Raw genomic sequence first — 16,462 nt, 5'->3', positions numbered from 1 at the left:
GGCTACACCAAGAGCCTCTTGGTAAATGCTTTTTGGACTGCTAATCATAGTGAAAGAATGCACTGCTCTCAATGGATTAGAACTCTGAATGAGTGGATGAACCAATGCCCCAGTATAGGCCTCCTTACCTTCACACTCTGGCGTAGGAAAGAGAGGAGAGTACAAGGCTTTTTCCCACCAGGTCTGCTTCTCTTGACTCCTATTCATTCCCTGAACATCAGTGTTCAAAACGGGAAACTGTTTAAACAAATACAGAAAAAAGTTTACAAACTTTCAGGATAAAGGAGAAAGTTCAAGCATTATTAATTAGGAACTACAAATCCTGGATTTTTAAATCAATGACTTGTTTTTTGTTTGTAACACTGTTCTAGACAAGGTTCATTAATTAATTTTCTTAAGATATTATTTTTTAGTAATTTCTATACCCAAAATGGGGCTCAAACTTATGACCCGGAGATCAAGAGTCACACACTCTGCCAACTCTGCCAACTAAGCCAGCCAGACATCTGAGAAGGTGAATTTAAAAAGCCAAAGTGTTCATAACATATAAAGGAAATTTTTTTAAGGAGCACTTATACTGGGAGTGGAATGAAGATCTTTAAAAAAACAAACACAATAAAATACTTACAAGTCAAAATATCCCCCCAAAATATCCCCAGGTAAAGGCAAATTTCTAGATTTGGGAAGAGCAGAGAAATAATGGAGCAGCCCTAAGTCTCCACTGGTATGCAATGCTCCAGAGAAGAGCGGACCGTCTCTTCCTTCACATGTTCTTGGGGGGGTAGGGGGGTGGGGAGGAGTCAAAGACGACGACACTGGATGATAAAAATCGCGTAGGCAGAGTTACCAAGCTACGTAGCTTTATAACCCAACTATGTGCTTTGCTGAGAACCAGAGGATGTTGGGCCTAAATATAAATAAGGCCTGTGGACACTGTATGCACCTCCTGCTTCAGAAGACACCTCACTCTGTGTTCAAGCTGAGAACCTGAGCAGTCTTAGCAAACAATGAACATCACTCCTCTAACAGGACTTCGTTCTTCTTACATGTAAATGGTCTTCCAGATCTAAGAATTTTTGATTCAATAATGTGTGTTTTTTATTATTTAACTAATGAGAAATACATCAATCCTTCATTTTTCACTTAATATAACTTGACAGAAAGAAAGACTCTTAAACTAGATACTGGGGGAAACTGTACTGTCTACCCAGAGTGGCCAGTTAACCTTCACTATGTTCTCCCTCAGCTCTTTCCAACAACAGTAGTCCATACCACGCTGTTATATAAGCAGGACAAGGCTCAGCTTCATGCAAATGAAGTCACAACAGCCAAGGTCTATAGCTAGCTCAAGGAAATTAATTGCATCTGACACATCATTCACAGAACCCCTAGACCTTTCCAGAAAGACCTTGGCTTCTCTATAAGGCACACCTACACTGTGAGATGACAACTTAGTGCTATTTGGGAGGAGCAAGAGGCCTCCTGGACAGAAAAGTTGCCCTCATCCCCAAAGGACCACTAAAGGAAGATGGACTTGGAGACAAGTTTCTACTTGCAAAGAAAACGTCCTAGGCAGCTGCGGAGCAATCAAAGTTTATTCATTCGTGCGAGTGCAGTCACACTGGTTATTGTGTGACCCTGTCCCAAGACCGTGGGAGTAGGGGCGAGGGGGAGAAAGGGAGGGTGGGAAACAGGCGAACGAGCAGGCTGGAGGGGTCAGCATGATCAGAGAGGAGGCTGGAAGCTGAGGAGACTAGAGGGGAGAGGCAGGGCCTATGCCTATTCATCTGCGTGCCTCAGGGCACCAGGCCTACACAATGTCTGCTGGCCTGAAGGAAAGGCTCGAGGGGATGCAGCTCCCTGATTCCCAAACGTCATCCTCCGCCTCCCCACCCTCACCTTGGGCTGAACCCACTGTTGAAGTCATGCCATGAAGTCATGCCAGTTTCTGCTATAGTTTTAGGATTTTTTTCTGCATCCTCCCCTTGAAAGTCAATTCCAAAGGGAGAGACTTCTTTGTCCTGTTCTGTGCTACACTGAACACATACTCAATGAACCTGCATTATCTCCTGACATCATTTCACTTCGCTAGCTCCAGCTTCCGGGTTGCACAGCAAAGAGGACCAGGCATGGCTTAAGCAACCTCTATTGGACGCATGGACTTTACTTCTAGTTGGGGAGGACGGAGGGTGGAAGGGAGACCAGACGAGGACGCAGCTATGGGTGGGCCGGGAGCCTCTGCCAGGGCACTTCTCTCCTCTCCCCCAACAGCTGCTCAGCTCACATTCTCACCTGGACGCCTGTTTTCAGATGACACCTTCGCCGAGAAGCCCACCCTGAGCCCCAGCTTCTAGTGGCATGTCCTCCAAGCAGCCCTGAGCCAGCTCTGCACCTTCCACGCCTCTGGTCCACCAGCACACAATGTCATGGATGGCATGCCATCAGGGAATGTGACCTGACCAGAGACGGCTCTGTGCCTTCCTCCACACCCAGACTAGTGCCCAGACAGAGAAGGCTCCCCGCAAATACTTGATGAATGAAACCGTGAAAAAACAGAGAAGACACAAATTTAAGCCAGAAAGCCTGACCAGAAATGTTTTTAGCAACCGATGGGCTACTCAGAAATTCTTCAGAAGCTGGAAGCTGAGTATGAATGCTCACTAAGTGCTCCCAGGTTTGGAAGACAAAGGTCATTGGTGTTTCTCTTTGAGTTCTACTCTGGGAAGAGCGTGGAAGAGTGGCCCTCAGCCACAGTCAGCTCCCACTCATCTAGGTCACAAAAGGAAAAGAAAGCCATTGTAAATGAAGAGCTGCAGAGGGCTGCTGAGACCAAGAAGAGATACTACGTGGCCTGAGTTTGCCTTCACTGACAGAAGTACAAAGCAGTGGAAAGATCGGACACCAGGCTCAGGGGCAGCAACTCCGTCCCTCTGGGCCTATGTGTCCTTCACAGTCACAGGGAGGGGGACAAAAATCCATCACAGGTCACTGTGGGCAGTGAGGGGGACAAGGTGACAAACCAGAGTGGATGTGACACTGGCACAAGTGGGCCAGGTGCCACAGTCCAAGGACCGCTCCCGCCATCCTCTCCACTCATCAGAACTTTCTGATGGCCACAACACACTGTCCTCGGGCACACTGGCTCCTCTCCTGGACTGGGCCACAAACTGAAGACAGCCCAAGTCTTCTCTGCTTTTCTGTGCTCTAAAGCACATAGCACTAAGTTGACAATAAGAAAATGACAAGAAAGCTTTTGCCACCAACTCATGCATGAATGGGCTCCCAAGGCACACTCCGCACCTTCCATTTTCTATTTCAGAAGCCAAGAACTAACTGCTGGCAGATATCCTGCACAAGTGAGAAACTTCAAGCCTCTTTGCCTCTGCTTATGCTCTTTCTTCTGCCTCTAGGCCCCCGCCTCCTCTCCCTTCTGCCCTGGGACCCGCAGGTGTGCTCAAAAGCCTCCCTCAACTCTCACCGCTAGGCGGGCTCTCCTCTGGGCTCCCACGGCATTTCTGTGCTCACCTCCACTATGCCGCCTACCCAGTTACCTACAATTGCATTTACCCAGATGCCCTAAAACGCAAGGAACTGGCTAGGTCAATCACAGTACATCTGTCCATACAACGTAACAGTATCCAGGAAATCAAAAAGGAAGGCTGATTAGGATAAAGTGCCATTTCTGTGAAAAGAGAAAAAAAGAGGAAACATGTGAACATGTCTTTGCTTCTACGTGCATAAATACCCCTGAAAGATGTGCCAAGACGCATGCTTGCAGTTGCTGTTCAGAAGGACCTATTCACTATGATATATATACCCTCTTATAACTTCTGAATTTGCTGTATGAATAAATTACCTTTTTCAATTAAATTATCTATTTACAAAGTGGTCTTTGTAGCTAGACTGAAATCTTCCAGGGTAGGGATGGGGTCTTGTTCCTAAAGGACATCTACCTTAGTGATGGGCATGTAACAGGTATTCAAAAAATGTTTGACTTGATTGAACTCAACTTTTGAAAAGAATCCATGCTTCTGGACACCAATTCTTTTAAAATGACTACACTTTAAGGTTTTTCTTTTCCTTTTAAGCAAACTATGCCCAACATGGGGCTTGAACTCATGACTCTGAAATCAAGAGCTGGCCACGTGCCCCTAGAATTCTTACATTTTTAGTCTGCTCTGAAACAGAGCCTTTCATAGTGACCTTCACAACTGGGCTCACAGACTGCCCTCCCCCAGGAAAAGGGGGAAGAGGGCCCCCTAGACTGCCCAGACAGTGTTAGAGTGTAAAGGCACACGCTCTGGTCCCTTCTGGCCACTCTCCCAACCTTTCTGTAGTTCATCCATCCAGGACGTGAGCTCTGCCCCAGCCCTACACCATGCCACGCCACCCAGAGGCTGGGGCTGATGGCAGTGGCTACGCCAACCCTAGGAGACAACCCCACCATGTCCTCTGAGGACTTTACTAGTGGCTGAGACCTTCCAAGGCAACCCAGAAGTCTGATAACACATAAATCCATCAACATACTAGGAAGCGAAGCAATATGGCAGTGGTATGTAGAATCTCGCTTCTTCCCTGTTTCTTTCTTCCCAATCTGGAACCAGGTGAAATACAAAGTACATAAAGGAACATTCAAGGATAAAAAAGAGGGGCAATAAGCAAACAGATAAAGGCTAATGACATCACTGGTTTTTGTTCTCGGCAGCCGGGTTTTCAGTGTTTCGGCGGGACTCAACTCAATGATCTCTGGGCAGGCTACTCAGACCAGGGGCCCTTGAGTCATCTGTGGGGCTTCCTCCCACCACACGCACTCAGGTCCCCCCGGTACTGGCCCCACAAGCGAGGAAGGCACAGTCCATTTCCATAAGGAGCTTATAACCTAACGAGAGAAAGTACATAAATGACCCGTGAAACATGGAAAATGCAACAGAAAAAGAGGCACAGGAAGAGAAGAGAGGTGTTAGTTCTGATGCGGGGGGGGGGGGGGGGGGGGGGGGAGGGAAGGGGAGAGAGGAGGAGTTAGGATGTGGGGCGGGGGGGGGGGGGTGTCTGAAGAGAGCCCCGCAGTTTGGGCAGGATTTAGCTATAGCGGAGGCGGATTGAGCATGCACAGGGCCAGGGAGGGAGGGAGGACATTCAGTGGCTCTCTGGCCACAAGCAGCATGACATTCAAGCACATCCAAATGTCTTTTAATCATCTGTTCCTGAACAAAGGCCAGGCACTGTTGATCAAGTAGCGGCTGAGAAATGGACAGATCGCTGTGTTCTGTGAAACCAGTTGTTACCTTCGGTGATATTCTTGCACACTCAATTTAACCTCAAACCACTTCTTAGAGATAGTCACAAAGGGTACAAGGACTCTCATTCACAAAACTACCATTAACCTTATCTTTGACACATAACTCCCATAGCTTTAGAAATATGCACTTGGTAAAAAGCGAGGTCCATCTATACATGTTCTGTAGGAGCCTTTTCGTTGCATTTGGATTGTGGGTTTTTACATGTACTGCCATCTGTCTTAGAGAACTCTATACAGATGTCATTTATTTTACATGCAAAACCTAAGTTCTAAACTGACCAGCGTTTCGGAAGCCATGTGACAGGGTTACAACCTAAAGAAACCATCCGCTTCTGCTCGTGAAGGGCGCGGGGCCTGCTGCAGAGTGACCCAGCACCGCACAATCCATCAGCTGTGAAGGCTGCAATGCTGGCATGCTCAGTTTCTCATGATGCATAGTGCGTGCATATGAAGACAAAATTTCCTATTCTTATGATTTTACAATGTCTTTTCTCTGCAAAAGAGGTCTATTGTCTAGTTCAAATGTATGAATGTCAAAAACCATTCTAAGTCCTTATGTAAAATCATAAGAATGTACATTTTCATATGCTGAAGCTAATTTCCCAATAATTCCACCATATCTTCCATTGCCTGATGTGGCTGGTCCTGCATTCAAGTCCAACCAACTTCAATACCCCCAACACACACAGACAACCACCTACCTCTTCCAGCTGTCCCGAAGAAACTGGATTATCTTCATAAGTGGGGAACTGACAACCTGCTTTGCAACTGCAAAAATTATTAATTTCTTCCTCGCATTGTGCCATTATTTTACAATTTGCTTCTGAGCTTTCTAAAGCAATTTCCAGAGATTCATTCATGCTACATTCCAAACACTGATTCTGCTTCCCCACCGGCAGAATCCCAGCTGATTCCTCCTGAGAATCCAGGGACGTCTGAGCACTCTTCTCCATGCCAGATTTTTTTAACCTGGGGAGGAACTTGCCCGACTCCAGCTCTGATTTTCCATAGTAATGGCCTTCTTTCTCGGCATCTTCTTCCAGCGGTTGGAGATCTGCCTGTGGGTCTTCAAATGCATCAACTTGAGAAGGAATGGGAATATTCGCTTCATCTTTCTCAGATTCAAATTCCGACTCACTTCCTCCCCCTGGGGACAGCTCAGATGCCGAAATTGGGCGGAAGTGAGTCCTGGGAGAGATCCGAATGGCCCGGTACTGGGTTCTGTCAACGCCACATATCCTGGGATGAAACACTTCGCTGTCTGAATCAGAGCAAAGGATGGATTTCGGTTTAAAACTAGGGCTGAAAGAGGCAATCCCTTCGGGTTCAAACGAACACTCAACGTGAAGAACTTGGGAGAACGGATTGCTCAAGTCGAAGGAAGAGAAGGAGTACTCCAGCCCAGGATCTTCAACCTGAAAGTTACCACATGCTCCTAGTAGGTCTTCATGGAAGATAAAAGAAAATCCTTTATGTAATCCGTTTTCCCCACTCCTCGGCTGATCGTTCTGTTCGAACGACACAAAGGGCTTCCATAACTGCCTGTGACCAGGAGCAAAACTGTTCCCTGGGGTCATGAAGACGTCTGTCCCAGCTATGGTCACCACGTCGGAAGCTGCACACTGTAACAGACTCCCCTTGGCGTGGCTGGGCGGCACGACGGCCCACTCCCCGTCACTACTAAAGGTTTTGAGCTCTCCATAAACTCCTCCGAGAATGAATGTGTTCTCTTTGTCTTGGGCCACATCCCAAGGTTTAGAGGGTGTGGTATAGTCTCCACCGTCCACCTTCGACAGCTCCCCGGAAACAAAAGCTCTCTTCTCCAGGCTGTCTTTCTGCCCCTCCCACAGACGGTACTCGGACCTCTGCACAGCCTTGTGAGGCTCCCGCAGGGTCTCGGCCTCGGCCTCAACCTCCAGGCAGCAGCAGTAGCTACTGACGTCTGGCGGAAACAACTCCTCATCCGCTCTTTCCACGTCTGCCGTAGCCGATGCCCCATCTGCCATCTTTGTCCAAATGTCTTTAATAACCCCTGAGCTGTAGCCACCTCCATGTGGACCGCTTTCACCACACCCTCGTGCAGTTTCCAAGGTTTTGTGTTCCGCCTTTTGCTCTAGCTGAATACCACAGACAGATTCTAGTTTCGATTTTTTCTTGAAAACTAAGGTAGGAATTTCTCCTAGTGTTCTACTGTTTTGCTGGCAAGTTTCATCTTGCAAAAAATCTAGAAGTTCTTCATCTACATAATTCGACGAGACTCTAGGAACTACGTAATTAATATCTTCTGTGTTAAACTGTGTGGACTCTTCAAACTGAATATTTAATGTCTCGTTGTCTGAACGTGTTTCTTCTGAATGGGACCATGGGCTACAAGTTCTTGTTGAAAGATTAGAACAGTGTTCATTTTCTTCAAAGGCACTATTTTTGGTCCATATTAGCAATCTAGACTGGGTTTTCCCAAGCGTATTAGCACTAGAATCTGTATTTTCATTTCCCAAGTTGAGAGTTTCAAACGAAAATGGTAGAACAGAATTACTGCATTGCACTTCAAACACTGAAAAACACGAGTTTATGCCAGATCCTTCATTAATATCTGAAAAGAGCTCCTGATTGCCAGCAAGCAAATGCGGATTGAGTGCTGTGCTGTCCAAGATCGGAGAGAGTCTAATTGGAGAATCTCCTCCGAAACTCTCTCCGTCGGCATCGCCAGAGCTGGATGAACAGCACTCCCAAAACTGAGCCAGATTGCTGAGGTCATGCAGGAAGAAGCCCTCAGCACCCGCAGAGCTGGTGGAGTCTGTCCATATTGCACGTTCCCCTTGCAACTCCATCCCATCTAACACTATGCAACATTCTGCCTCAAAATCTGTTTTCTCTTTGCTTTTTTGTCGAATCATATTCAAGATCCGACTTTCTCCTTGCATTGTTTCTGAGGCACCAGGATCCAACATGGATTGATCAATATCCACTTCATAGAAGTGTGTTAATTCTGATAGATGAATATCATCCAGATACTTGTTGTCCTCTGGGAGAGAACAGAATGAGGTCCCAGTGAGGTCAATATCCTCATCGATAACTGCAGGCATTTCTACAAAATGACCATCAATGAAAGTACCTGCTGCGAGGTATGTTTTATGAATATTATTGTTGCTGATACAAAGACCGTGCACTGATTCCGACAACTCTTCCACTGCCTCTGATGCCAGATCACTCGTATCCTGTCGGTTTCGGTACGTGGTCTCTAGTTTACTCTTCCTACTCAAAGGAACAAAATACTCAGCGATGGGCTCGGTATACCACAGGGGTTCCTCTTTATATTCTCTGTCGTTTCTGGTCTCCAGGGACAGGTCTCTTCCTTCGGTGCTTCCAATGTCCCTTCTCGCCGGGTCCTTCAGGGGCCTCTTCCCACGCCGGCAGAGCGGCTTGATGGAGCCCCCGCCACTGCCGCTGCTGCTGCCCCCCACAGGCACGCCCCTCTCGGCCCTGTCGCTGGCCTTCAGCGACAGCCTACTTGGCCCATTTCGCCCTTTTTTGCTTCGAATTTCTCGGGTCTTGTGTCTCACTTTCACACACTTCACGGATGCTTTTAACTCTCCCTGATGGCCACTCGAGCTTGAGCCTGCTTCGCTTGAGCCAGAGGACCAGGAGCGAGGGCGAATCTTCCCTTCGGGCTTGTGTCGGATCTGCTTTTTGTACAAAGCAGGCTTTTCTTCCACTGTGCCGTGACTGAATGTGTTCTCCTTCTCGCTTTTACTTTTGCTCCAGGTTTTCTCGTGTGCAGTGGTGGGCACTTCGCTGCTTCTTTCCCTGATGGCTTCGCCTTCACTGTTGCAGTCCTTGGGGGAGGATGTGTCTGTGCTAGCTGGTGGGGCTGTGGATGATGAAGAAGAGCTAGAGTAAGAACAGACTTTAGACTTGTTCCACACAGTCATGATTTCCTGCAGGCAAACTGGTTTCTCAGACAGTGGTGGGAATGCCTCATAGTACCTGCAAAACAGAGGACAGAGTTCAGAATCAGGCACTCAGATGTGCGAGATACAGCAAAACCACCTTCCCTCCCAGGCGGGGCAACGGGCTAGTTCACTTTAGCAGTCAACATTTACGTCATCCACAAACTACCAACTTTTAAGAAAAATGAATAATACAGTGAAACATGCTCTCTGTTTAGTCACATGTATCAAGCACCTTTATTTATGTTCAGCACTGAGGTGAGCACTAAAAGAGTATTTAGAAAATAGGGAAGAGGACAGGTTTTATCTTTAAAGTCGTCGTTTTAACTAAGAAGTCACAAAGGACAGATACAACACAGAGAAAAGAATGTAATCTCCAGAAGAAATATCTGCATTTGGATCTCAGTTCACGTCATTTACTATGCATGTGACTTTAAGCTCCTCATCTGATGTCTAGGTCCACATTCTCAGCTTTGAGCCGGTGAGGACAGGACTTACCTCATGAGGCTCCTGGGAGCAGGGGAAACAGGCTGGAGAGCCTGGGATCTGAAGCTGCGCTCCCCGATTATGAACCCTGACTCTGCCCTGACCAGGGTGACCTTAGGCATGTGACACAACCTCTCCATGGCCTGCGAAACGCAGGTAATACTATCATCCACCTCACAGAGCTGTGATAGTACAGGAATAAATGTACAAGAGGAGCCGGAATATTACATGGTGGCTGTCACCACACGAGTGTTCTCAGGAGAAATGCCTGGCATCACACAGGCCCTCAGAGACAGTAGGGGTTATCGAGGATGTTCAAGTATTCAGAAAAGAGGATGCTGGTGCAGCCTAGAACCACTAGAAAAAGTGGACCACAGCAGAGCCTTGACGCCCCAGAAACAGAGCAGCTTAGGGAGTACTACTTATGAGGCACGGGAGTCTGTATGTAGACACAAAACCGGAGGAAACCAGTGAGTACGGGAAATGCAGAACAGTAAAAGTCAGGGAGGCTGCTTTTAGAGGACTTGATGACAATGAGAGTTTCCAATCTGCCGAGAAGCTGGTAGCCATCACAGATCTCAGACCAAGACGGGTTGCCAAAGCAAGAATCTAGAGTTGGGTTGCCTACCAAGGGGACTGTCACTCTGGAGTCAACAGTCAAGGTCACAGGTGAAGTGATAAAAGGCCATGTTTTCAAAGGGTCTACACCTGATTCTCCTTTTCAGCCTCTACTAGAGCTGTCTAATAGAAATACATGGTAAGCCTCACATGTAATTTTTAAGGGGTCACATTAAAAGTTTAAGAAGAAAAGGTGCAGCTAAATTCAATAATGTATCTTATGTAACCAAATACATCCATCACATTATCTTTTTGGCATGTAATTGGTAGTTAAAAATATTAATGTAATATTTTACATTCTTTTTTATACCAAGTCTTTGAAATCTGGTGAGAATTTACATTTATAACACATTTCAATTTGAAGTATAGCCACATTTCAGGTGCTAAATAGCCACACGCAACTTATAGAGACCATGCTGGACAGCACAGGTCCACACCAACCAATAAAAGATATAGTCACCTTAGGTTCTAGAAGTTCAGAAGATGCAAATAAAATGTATAGTAAGGAAGTTCTGCTTATAGTGAAGCTGATTTTACTAACCATTTACAAAGAAAGAAGAGCATCTTCAGGAAACAACCTTGACAAGGTCAATGACTTGCCCACATTTCTTTGTAAGCGGCAGTAGACACTTGGTCTCCTTGTATGTAATACACTTTCTTGCAGCTGTCTCCAAAGACTGGTGTGACTGCACATGAATGGACTTTAAATAATAACCTTGCCTGCTCCATTCATTTCACAAATATTGATTCAGTATGTATGATAAGGATAGAACCATCTTATCTACCTCTGAATTCTCAGTGCAAGCACATAGTAATTGTTCAAGTGTTTCATGAGTTATTAGATATGAAACTAAATACAAGACAATGAACAAAAACCGAAAACCACACAGCAGTTATTAGTCTGATTTTAACAAATGCACACTTTATCACTGAATACAATCTTACATACATTTCCACTTGATCCTTTGCTGTAGGGGATAATTCTGCCTCTGGAGAGGGAGACCCCTCTAACTTTTTGTGAATCTTCTCTTCTGTTATGAAACAAAAAATTCAGAAAGATTTGTCTTTTATCTAGTTAATAAATGCTCCTGTTTTTAAAGTTTCTCAAGTAACTTGTCAGAAATTACACAGGCTTTGTGGCTTAAAAAGAACTCTATACCATCTGTCCTTTTAATAAAAATCTATTTCTTCACAGCACCAGAGGGAATTCTCTAACTTACCCATAGGAACAATGGGCTGGAGGAGAGAGCTATTCACCTCATCACTGATCCAGTGCTCTAGAGGCACCTGATTAAGAGACTGAAATCCTCTATTAATTTCACCAGGAGAGAACATCTATTGAGATTCTCACAAAATTCTGCACCCATGGACTCTGCACTGCCTCATCTTGACTGATACCGATTTTAGAGAAAATCCAGTTCTCTGTTACAACATCTAGGTGAGCAAGGGCTGTGTGTCAACTAAAATAAAAGCAAAGGGCTATATGTTCAGCTTAGCTCATGGTACTGCTTTAGGTTAAAAACAAACTGTGCAAGGTGGCTCAAGGCTTGGTAGGTAGCAGAATGGCCATGAAGAGGACAAGGAGACCAAGACCCTTGACCTTGACATGGGGCTTTCATTCTAAGGGCTTGCAGAAAAGTTGCCACAAGAAGCTGTAAGGCTTCACGAATCAAAAGGACTCTAATGAGCCTCCAGACTGCCTTTCCCAAAAAACCTGAGAGTCAAGGCATAAGTTCCTTTGGAACCTGAAATACCGTGTCAACACCTTTGGGGTATGAAGATGGGAAAGAGGAAATATTGCTCCTGATCCCTAAGCTTCCATGTGAAGATGAAACAAAACATCCCCACCCCCACCCTGCCCCATGAGGGCACCTGTGGATTATGTTACTCCTTTGAGAGCAGGGATCAATCTACAAGTGACTGCAAAGGGTAACCCAGAAGCCACTAACAGCTGAAGACGCAGCATGATGCTGGATGGCGACACACCAAAAACAAAGACTGGCTTCTTGTCTTTGGCCAATTCTAGGATCTCCTGAATGAAGCCTCACAGTGCCCACAGCCCACTGCGTGCAGACGGTCTTCTGGCAGCTGTGTGCTCACCTTGCTTACTCTGAAGGTCTTTCAGCCTGGAGCAGAGCTCCTCCACTAAAGTCTCGATACCGGAGCTCTGTGTGAGAACAGAAATACACATTAGTTTCCTGCCAGGCATTCGTACACCCTTGTTTGTATGTAAAGGTTTCACAAATCTTCCACGTTCCAAATGAAATACGTTATCAATGCTTAAACAACATAAAAGCTGGAACACTACAGGTCTGCCAATCTGATCCAGTCCACGTACTTTACCAATAAAGTACCCTCAATGGCACTTACGACAAAATGTGAAAATATTAATGTACCTCCCAGGATGGCCTGTCTTCCCAAGGGTCAGTGACTAAATGTCAGTCACCACTGAAAATATTTGATATCTAGGTGAGCCAGGTCTTGTACCAGACTCAGTATGAAGGAGAAAAAAAAAACTGCAAAAATCTCACATAGCTCCTCTAGTTGCTCACAGTGTAGAGAAAACAAGGCTAAGTTTTTCTGTTCTTAAGTGAACACTGATAACTGCAACAGAAACGGCAGCATGGAGCGCACCACAGTGCTGAGCGCACACCCAAGCTCTGTTTTGTCTGCAAGGTCATGAGCAGGGTGTTAGGCTCCAGCAGACGGGGGACATCTCAGGACAGTGCCCTCAGGAGCATGAAACCGGGAGGATCACCAGAACAGCCAAACTTTGAGGAAAAATGAATGCTGGAAACAGACACCAACAATCTTTCACTATGTAGACTTTTAAACTTTAAGAATTTTCTGTTTCTGAAGGAAGAAAGAAAAATCCCTCATGGGGTACAAGAAGAGCAAACGTGTTTCTGAGGACTTTATTCAGTGGTCAGAAGTCCCTTTTAATTCGGAAGGGAGTCTCTCTTAGGTGGGCCTGACCCAGACAGGTGCGCTTGGCTCCACTCAACCCGCTGCCCTCACGGGGCCTGCAGCAGCTAAAAATAGAACTTTTCCCCCTTCACTGAACTCAGAGTGACTCAGCACAAGTATTATGGATATCCTCAACAAGAAAGCACAGAGTGCCAGTTCCAACAGCGAGAAAGAGAACACAGTGAAAATGGTTAACTGTAGACACGGACGGTTACCCTCTACCCATGGCAGATCACAGCTGTTAGTTGGGGACACAGCACAGAGGGGGCGCCAGGGAAATAGATGGGCCCCAAAAGAGCCGTTCTTCCCCTAAAGCCCCTCCTAAAACCCGTGGCAAATGTTAGTCACAAACACTGCTCTGACTACACAAACCCATCAGAAAGCCTCTGCTTACCATAATGTTCAAGGGGTGTTGAATGTGGCTGTTTTATTGCATTTCCTCCAGACCACGAACTTAACACCGGTGTCAGCTGACACGCCACTCGCTGCATGCTGTTCTGTACAGCAAGCCTATGTCACTGTGTTTCTAAACCCAGTGCCAGGCTCCAGTGCAGAAGCCCAAGCCTCCAGGGACCCCACAGCAGCTGGCCGTTCCACAGTCTACGTGCGACAGTCATGATAAACCATGCTTTGTCTTGGAAATTACATCCACACATCTGTGAAGTTTAGTTGTTCTGGGCAGTAATGCAGGTTAGAAGTATGTGTATTTGCTCTCATACATAAATGGCAACAAAGCAGTGAGCTCACTCCCTAACTCCATATAGAAAAAGCAAGCTCTACCACCAGGCCTAGATCATCCTGTCCTGAATCCTACAGCATCCTACTTACATTACACTTAATCATTAGACTGTGGGGCTGTAATGGTGAACTGAAAAACAAAAAGGAGTACCCTAAGCAGCACCGTACCCAGTCATCCCCTGGCAGGTATTCTACAGTGAGAATTTGGTGTAGTAACGAGTTCTATATACTTTCCCCAATTATGATATAAACTATTAGATATCCCAGTATCTCTACAGTCTATCATATCCCAGGGGCACTCAAGAATACTGAGAGCCAGGGATCCCTGGGTGGTGCAGCGGTTTAGCGCCTGCCTTTGGCCCAGGGCGTGATCCTGGAGACCCAGGATCGAATCCCACATTGGGCTCCAGGTGCATGGAGCCTGCTTCTCCCTCTGCCTATGTCTCTGCCTCTCTCTCTGTGTGTGACTATCATAAATAAATAAAAAATTAAAAAAAAAAAAAAGAATACTGAGAGCCTACCATATCTTAAGAAATAAAGTAAATTAGGGGCATCTGGGTGGCTTAGTTGGTTAACCATCTGACTCAGTTTCACATCAGGTTGGGATCTCAGGATCATGGGATCCTGCCCCATGTCTGCTTGTTCCTCTCCCTCTGCTCCCAATAAATAAATAAAATAAAATCTTAAAAAAAGAAAAGTAACAGTGATAACTGTAAGGAAGAACACGTTATAGGTGAAAAAAATGCTAACATCCTGAAATTATGAACTGCTTTTCCGAACAGTATCACTTACAGTCACTGCACAGTATCAAATGAATATGTAAAAATGCCCCCAAACAGTAAGATCATGCTAAAAATTCAAGTAACAGTATTCTAAACCTGGAAACTGGTGCAGCACACAGGGAGACTGGCAAGTTTCTGATGCATGAGCATTCACTGATGTAGCACTCCCTCAGTCAACCAAAGATCACGAGCACCCGTGGGCCAAGTGTGACCCACGGAGAGAGAGAAAGGGCCCTTGTCCTCCCGGGTTTTACGCTGTAATCATGCCTGCCGCTCAGAGGAAATGGCCAAGTGGAATATATTTGGCTCTGGGGTTCCAACAGTCTAGGTCTTAGTATATGTGCTGCGGAAGCGAGCACACCAAAAGTCTAGGTCTTAATTGTGACCCTGCCACATACTCACAGGGTAGCATGATGTTTGTGCTGCTTGACCTGTGACCCTGAGAACACTACACTTTCTCCTCAAGATTCATGAGGGCAAACTAAGATGTCATACATGTGAGGCACCATCAGAGTGCCTGTCACATCAGTCACCTGAACATTGGTGCCATTTCTAGATTTCGTGTATGTTTTTCATTTCCCAGAATCTCATTAATGTTATCACTGCCTCTAAAATGCCTTTAAATTTTGCTCTGCTTTGACTTTGAGGTTGGAGGCATAAGAAAGATAATTAACCTGACCCAGCTCACCCCACATCCTCTGGATTCCACCTGGACTCCGTGACCGCTGCCAGCCCTACTCCCTCACCGAGGCTGCCCGTGGAGGCTGGGCCTCGGTCAAATGTGGCAGCTACCATCCCACTACTTCTGGAAACTTCTTTCATTTGCTCCCTTCCCACAACATCTTCGGTCGTCCTCCTCCATGCTCTTCATTCTGCCCATCCTTCTCAACACAAGGGAACAAAGGCGATCACACTCACTGCCCCGTCACCACACTTCTCCATTTTCAAACCATACTCTTAACCACCTCAACAGTTCATCTCTTACGAAGAGATCATTTGAAATGGACACTCCCTAAGTGCTGGAAAGGGACCCCGCTCACAGGCAGCAACTCGGGTTAAATGTCATCCCAGGGCTCTCCACATGACCCTACCTAGATCACCCATCACCAACTCAGTTGCCACACCCGGAAAACAGCGACACCACAGCCACTGTGCTTCCCGCAGCAGCCCCCAGACTTCTCTCCTGCTACAGCTCCTGCAGTGTTCTTGTTCTACTTTCTGGGGATTCCCTCTGCCCTACCTTCCAACTCTTCTGTTGAACTTTTTCATTTCTACCATGTGTTTAGAACAAGAAAAGATCCCTTTGTCCCCCGAATGTGTCTTCTTCACAACAGTCCTGACCTTCAATGCCACGGCAGCTGGATGGAAGAAAGGGATGGGGATTCACCAATTTGTTGACTTTTAGCTTGCAATTTCCATTAAGGCATCTCCTAGCTTCCCCTCTTGGGTGCCTGGTGTCCTGCCTGGTTCTATTTCTCCAGAAAGTATCTACCAGAACAGGGAAAGCCTAGCACTTTGGTGTCCCCAGTGAACCATGTCTCCTGGGACTGAGCCCAGCACAGGCCTCGCCCACAGTGAAACACCACAGAGTGTGATGCATGGGCTCTTGGGATGCCAACTCC

The 16,462-nt window shown here is 46.3% G+C and overlaps 2 protein-coding genes across 12 annotated transcripts in view; one reads left to right on the top strand and one right to left on the bottom strand.

The window, feature by feature from the left end:
* The window catches only part of PPP2R2C (protein phosphatase 2 regulatory subunit Bgamma), a 947,578-nt gene that overhangs the window by 457,132 nt on the left and 473,984 nt on the right, over positions 1–16,462 (top strand). The window lies entirely within an intron of this gene.
* The window catches only part of KIAA0232 (KIAA0232 ortholog), a 94,088-nt gene that overhangs the window by 14,238 nt on the left and 63,388 nt on the right, over positions 1–16,462 (bottom strand). For 6 of the 11 annotated variants that reach the window (XM_025438380.3, XM_025438381.3, XM_025438376.3 and 3 more), the window contains 4 exons: positions 12,454–12,520; positions 11,303–11,384; positions 6,001–9,286; positions 129–237 (listed from right to left, as the gene is read on the bottom strand). In XM_025438380.3, the coding sequence (XP_025294165.1) occupies positions 129–237; positions 6,001–9,286; positions 11,303–11,384; positions 12,454–12,520 (3,544 nt within the window). Of the gene's footprint in view, positions 1–128; positions 238–287; positions 3,683–4,527; positions 4,595–6,000; positions 9,287–11,302; positions 11,385–12,453; positions 12,521–13,714; positions 13,824–16,462 lie in introns of those variants that run through there. The other 5 variants (XR_007409614.1, XR_003132728.3, XR_007409613.1 and 2 more) reach the window with 3 other exon arrangements.

Source organism: Canis lupus, chromosome 3 (genome assembly GCF_003254725.2).
Source record: "Canis lupus dingo isolate Sandy chromosome 3, ASM325472v2, whole genome shotgun sequence".
Classification (NCBI taxonomy): domain Eukaryota; kingdom Metazoa; phylum Chordata; class Mammalia; order Carnivora; family Canidae; genus Canis; species Canis lupus.
The sequence above is the reverse complement of the archived record's forward strand: the minus strand, read 5'-3'. Positions and strand labels throughout refer to the sequence as shown.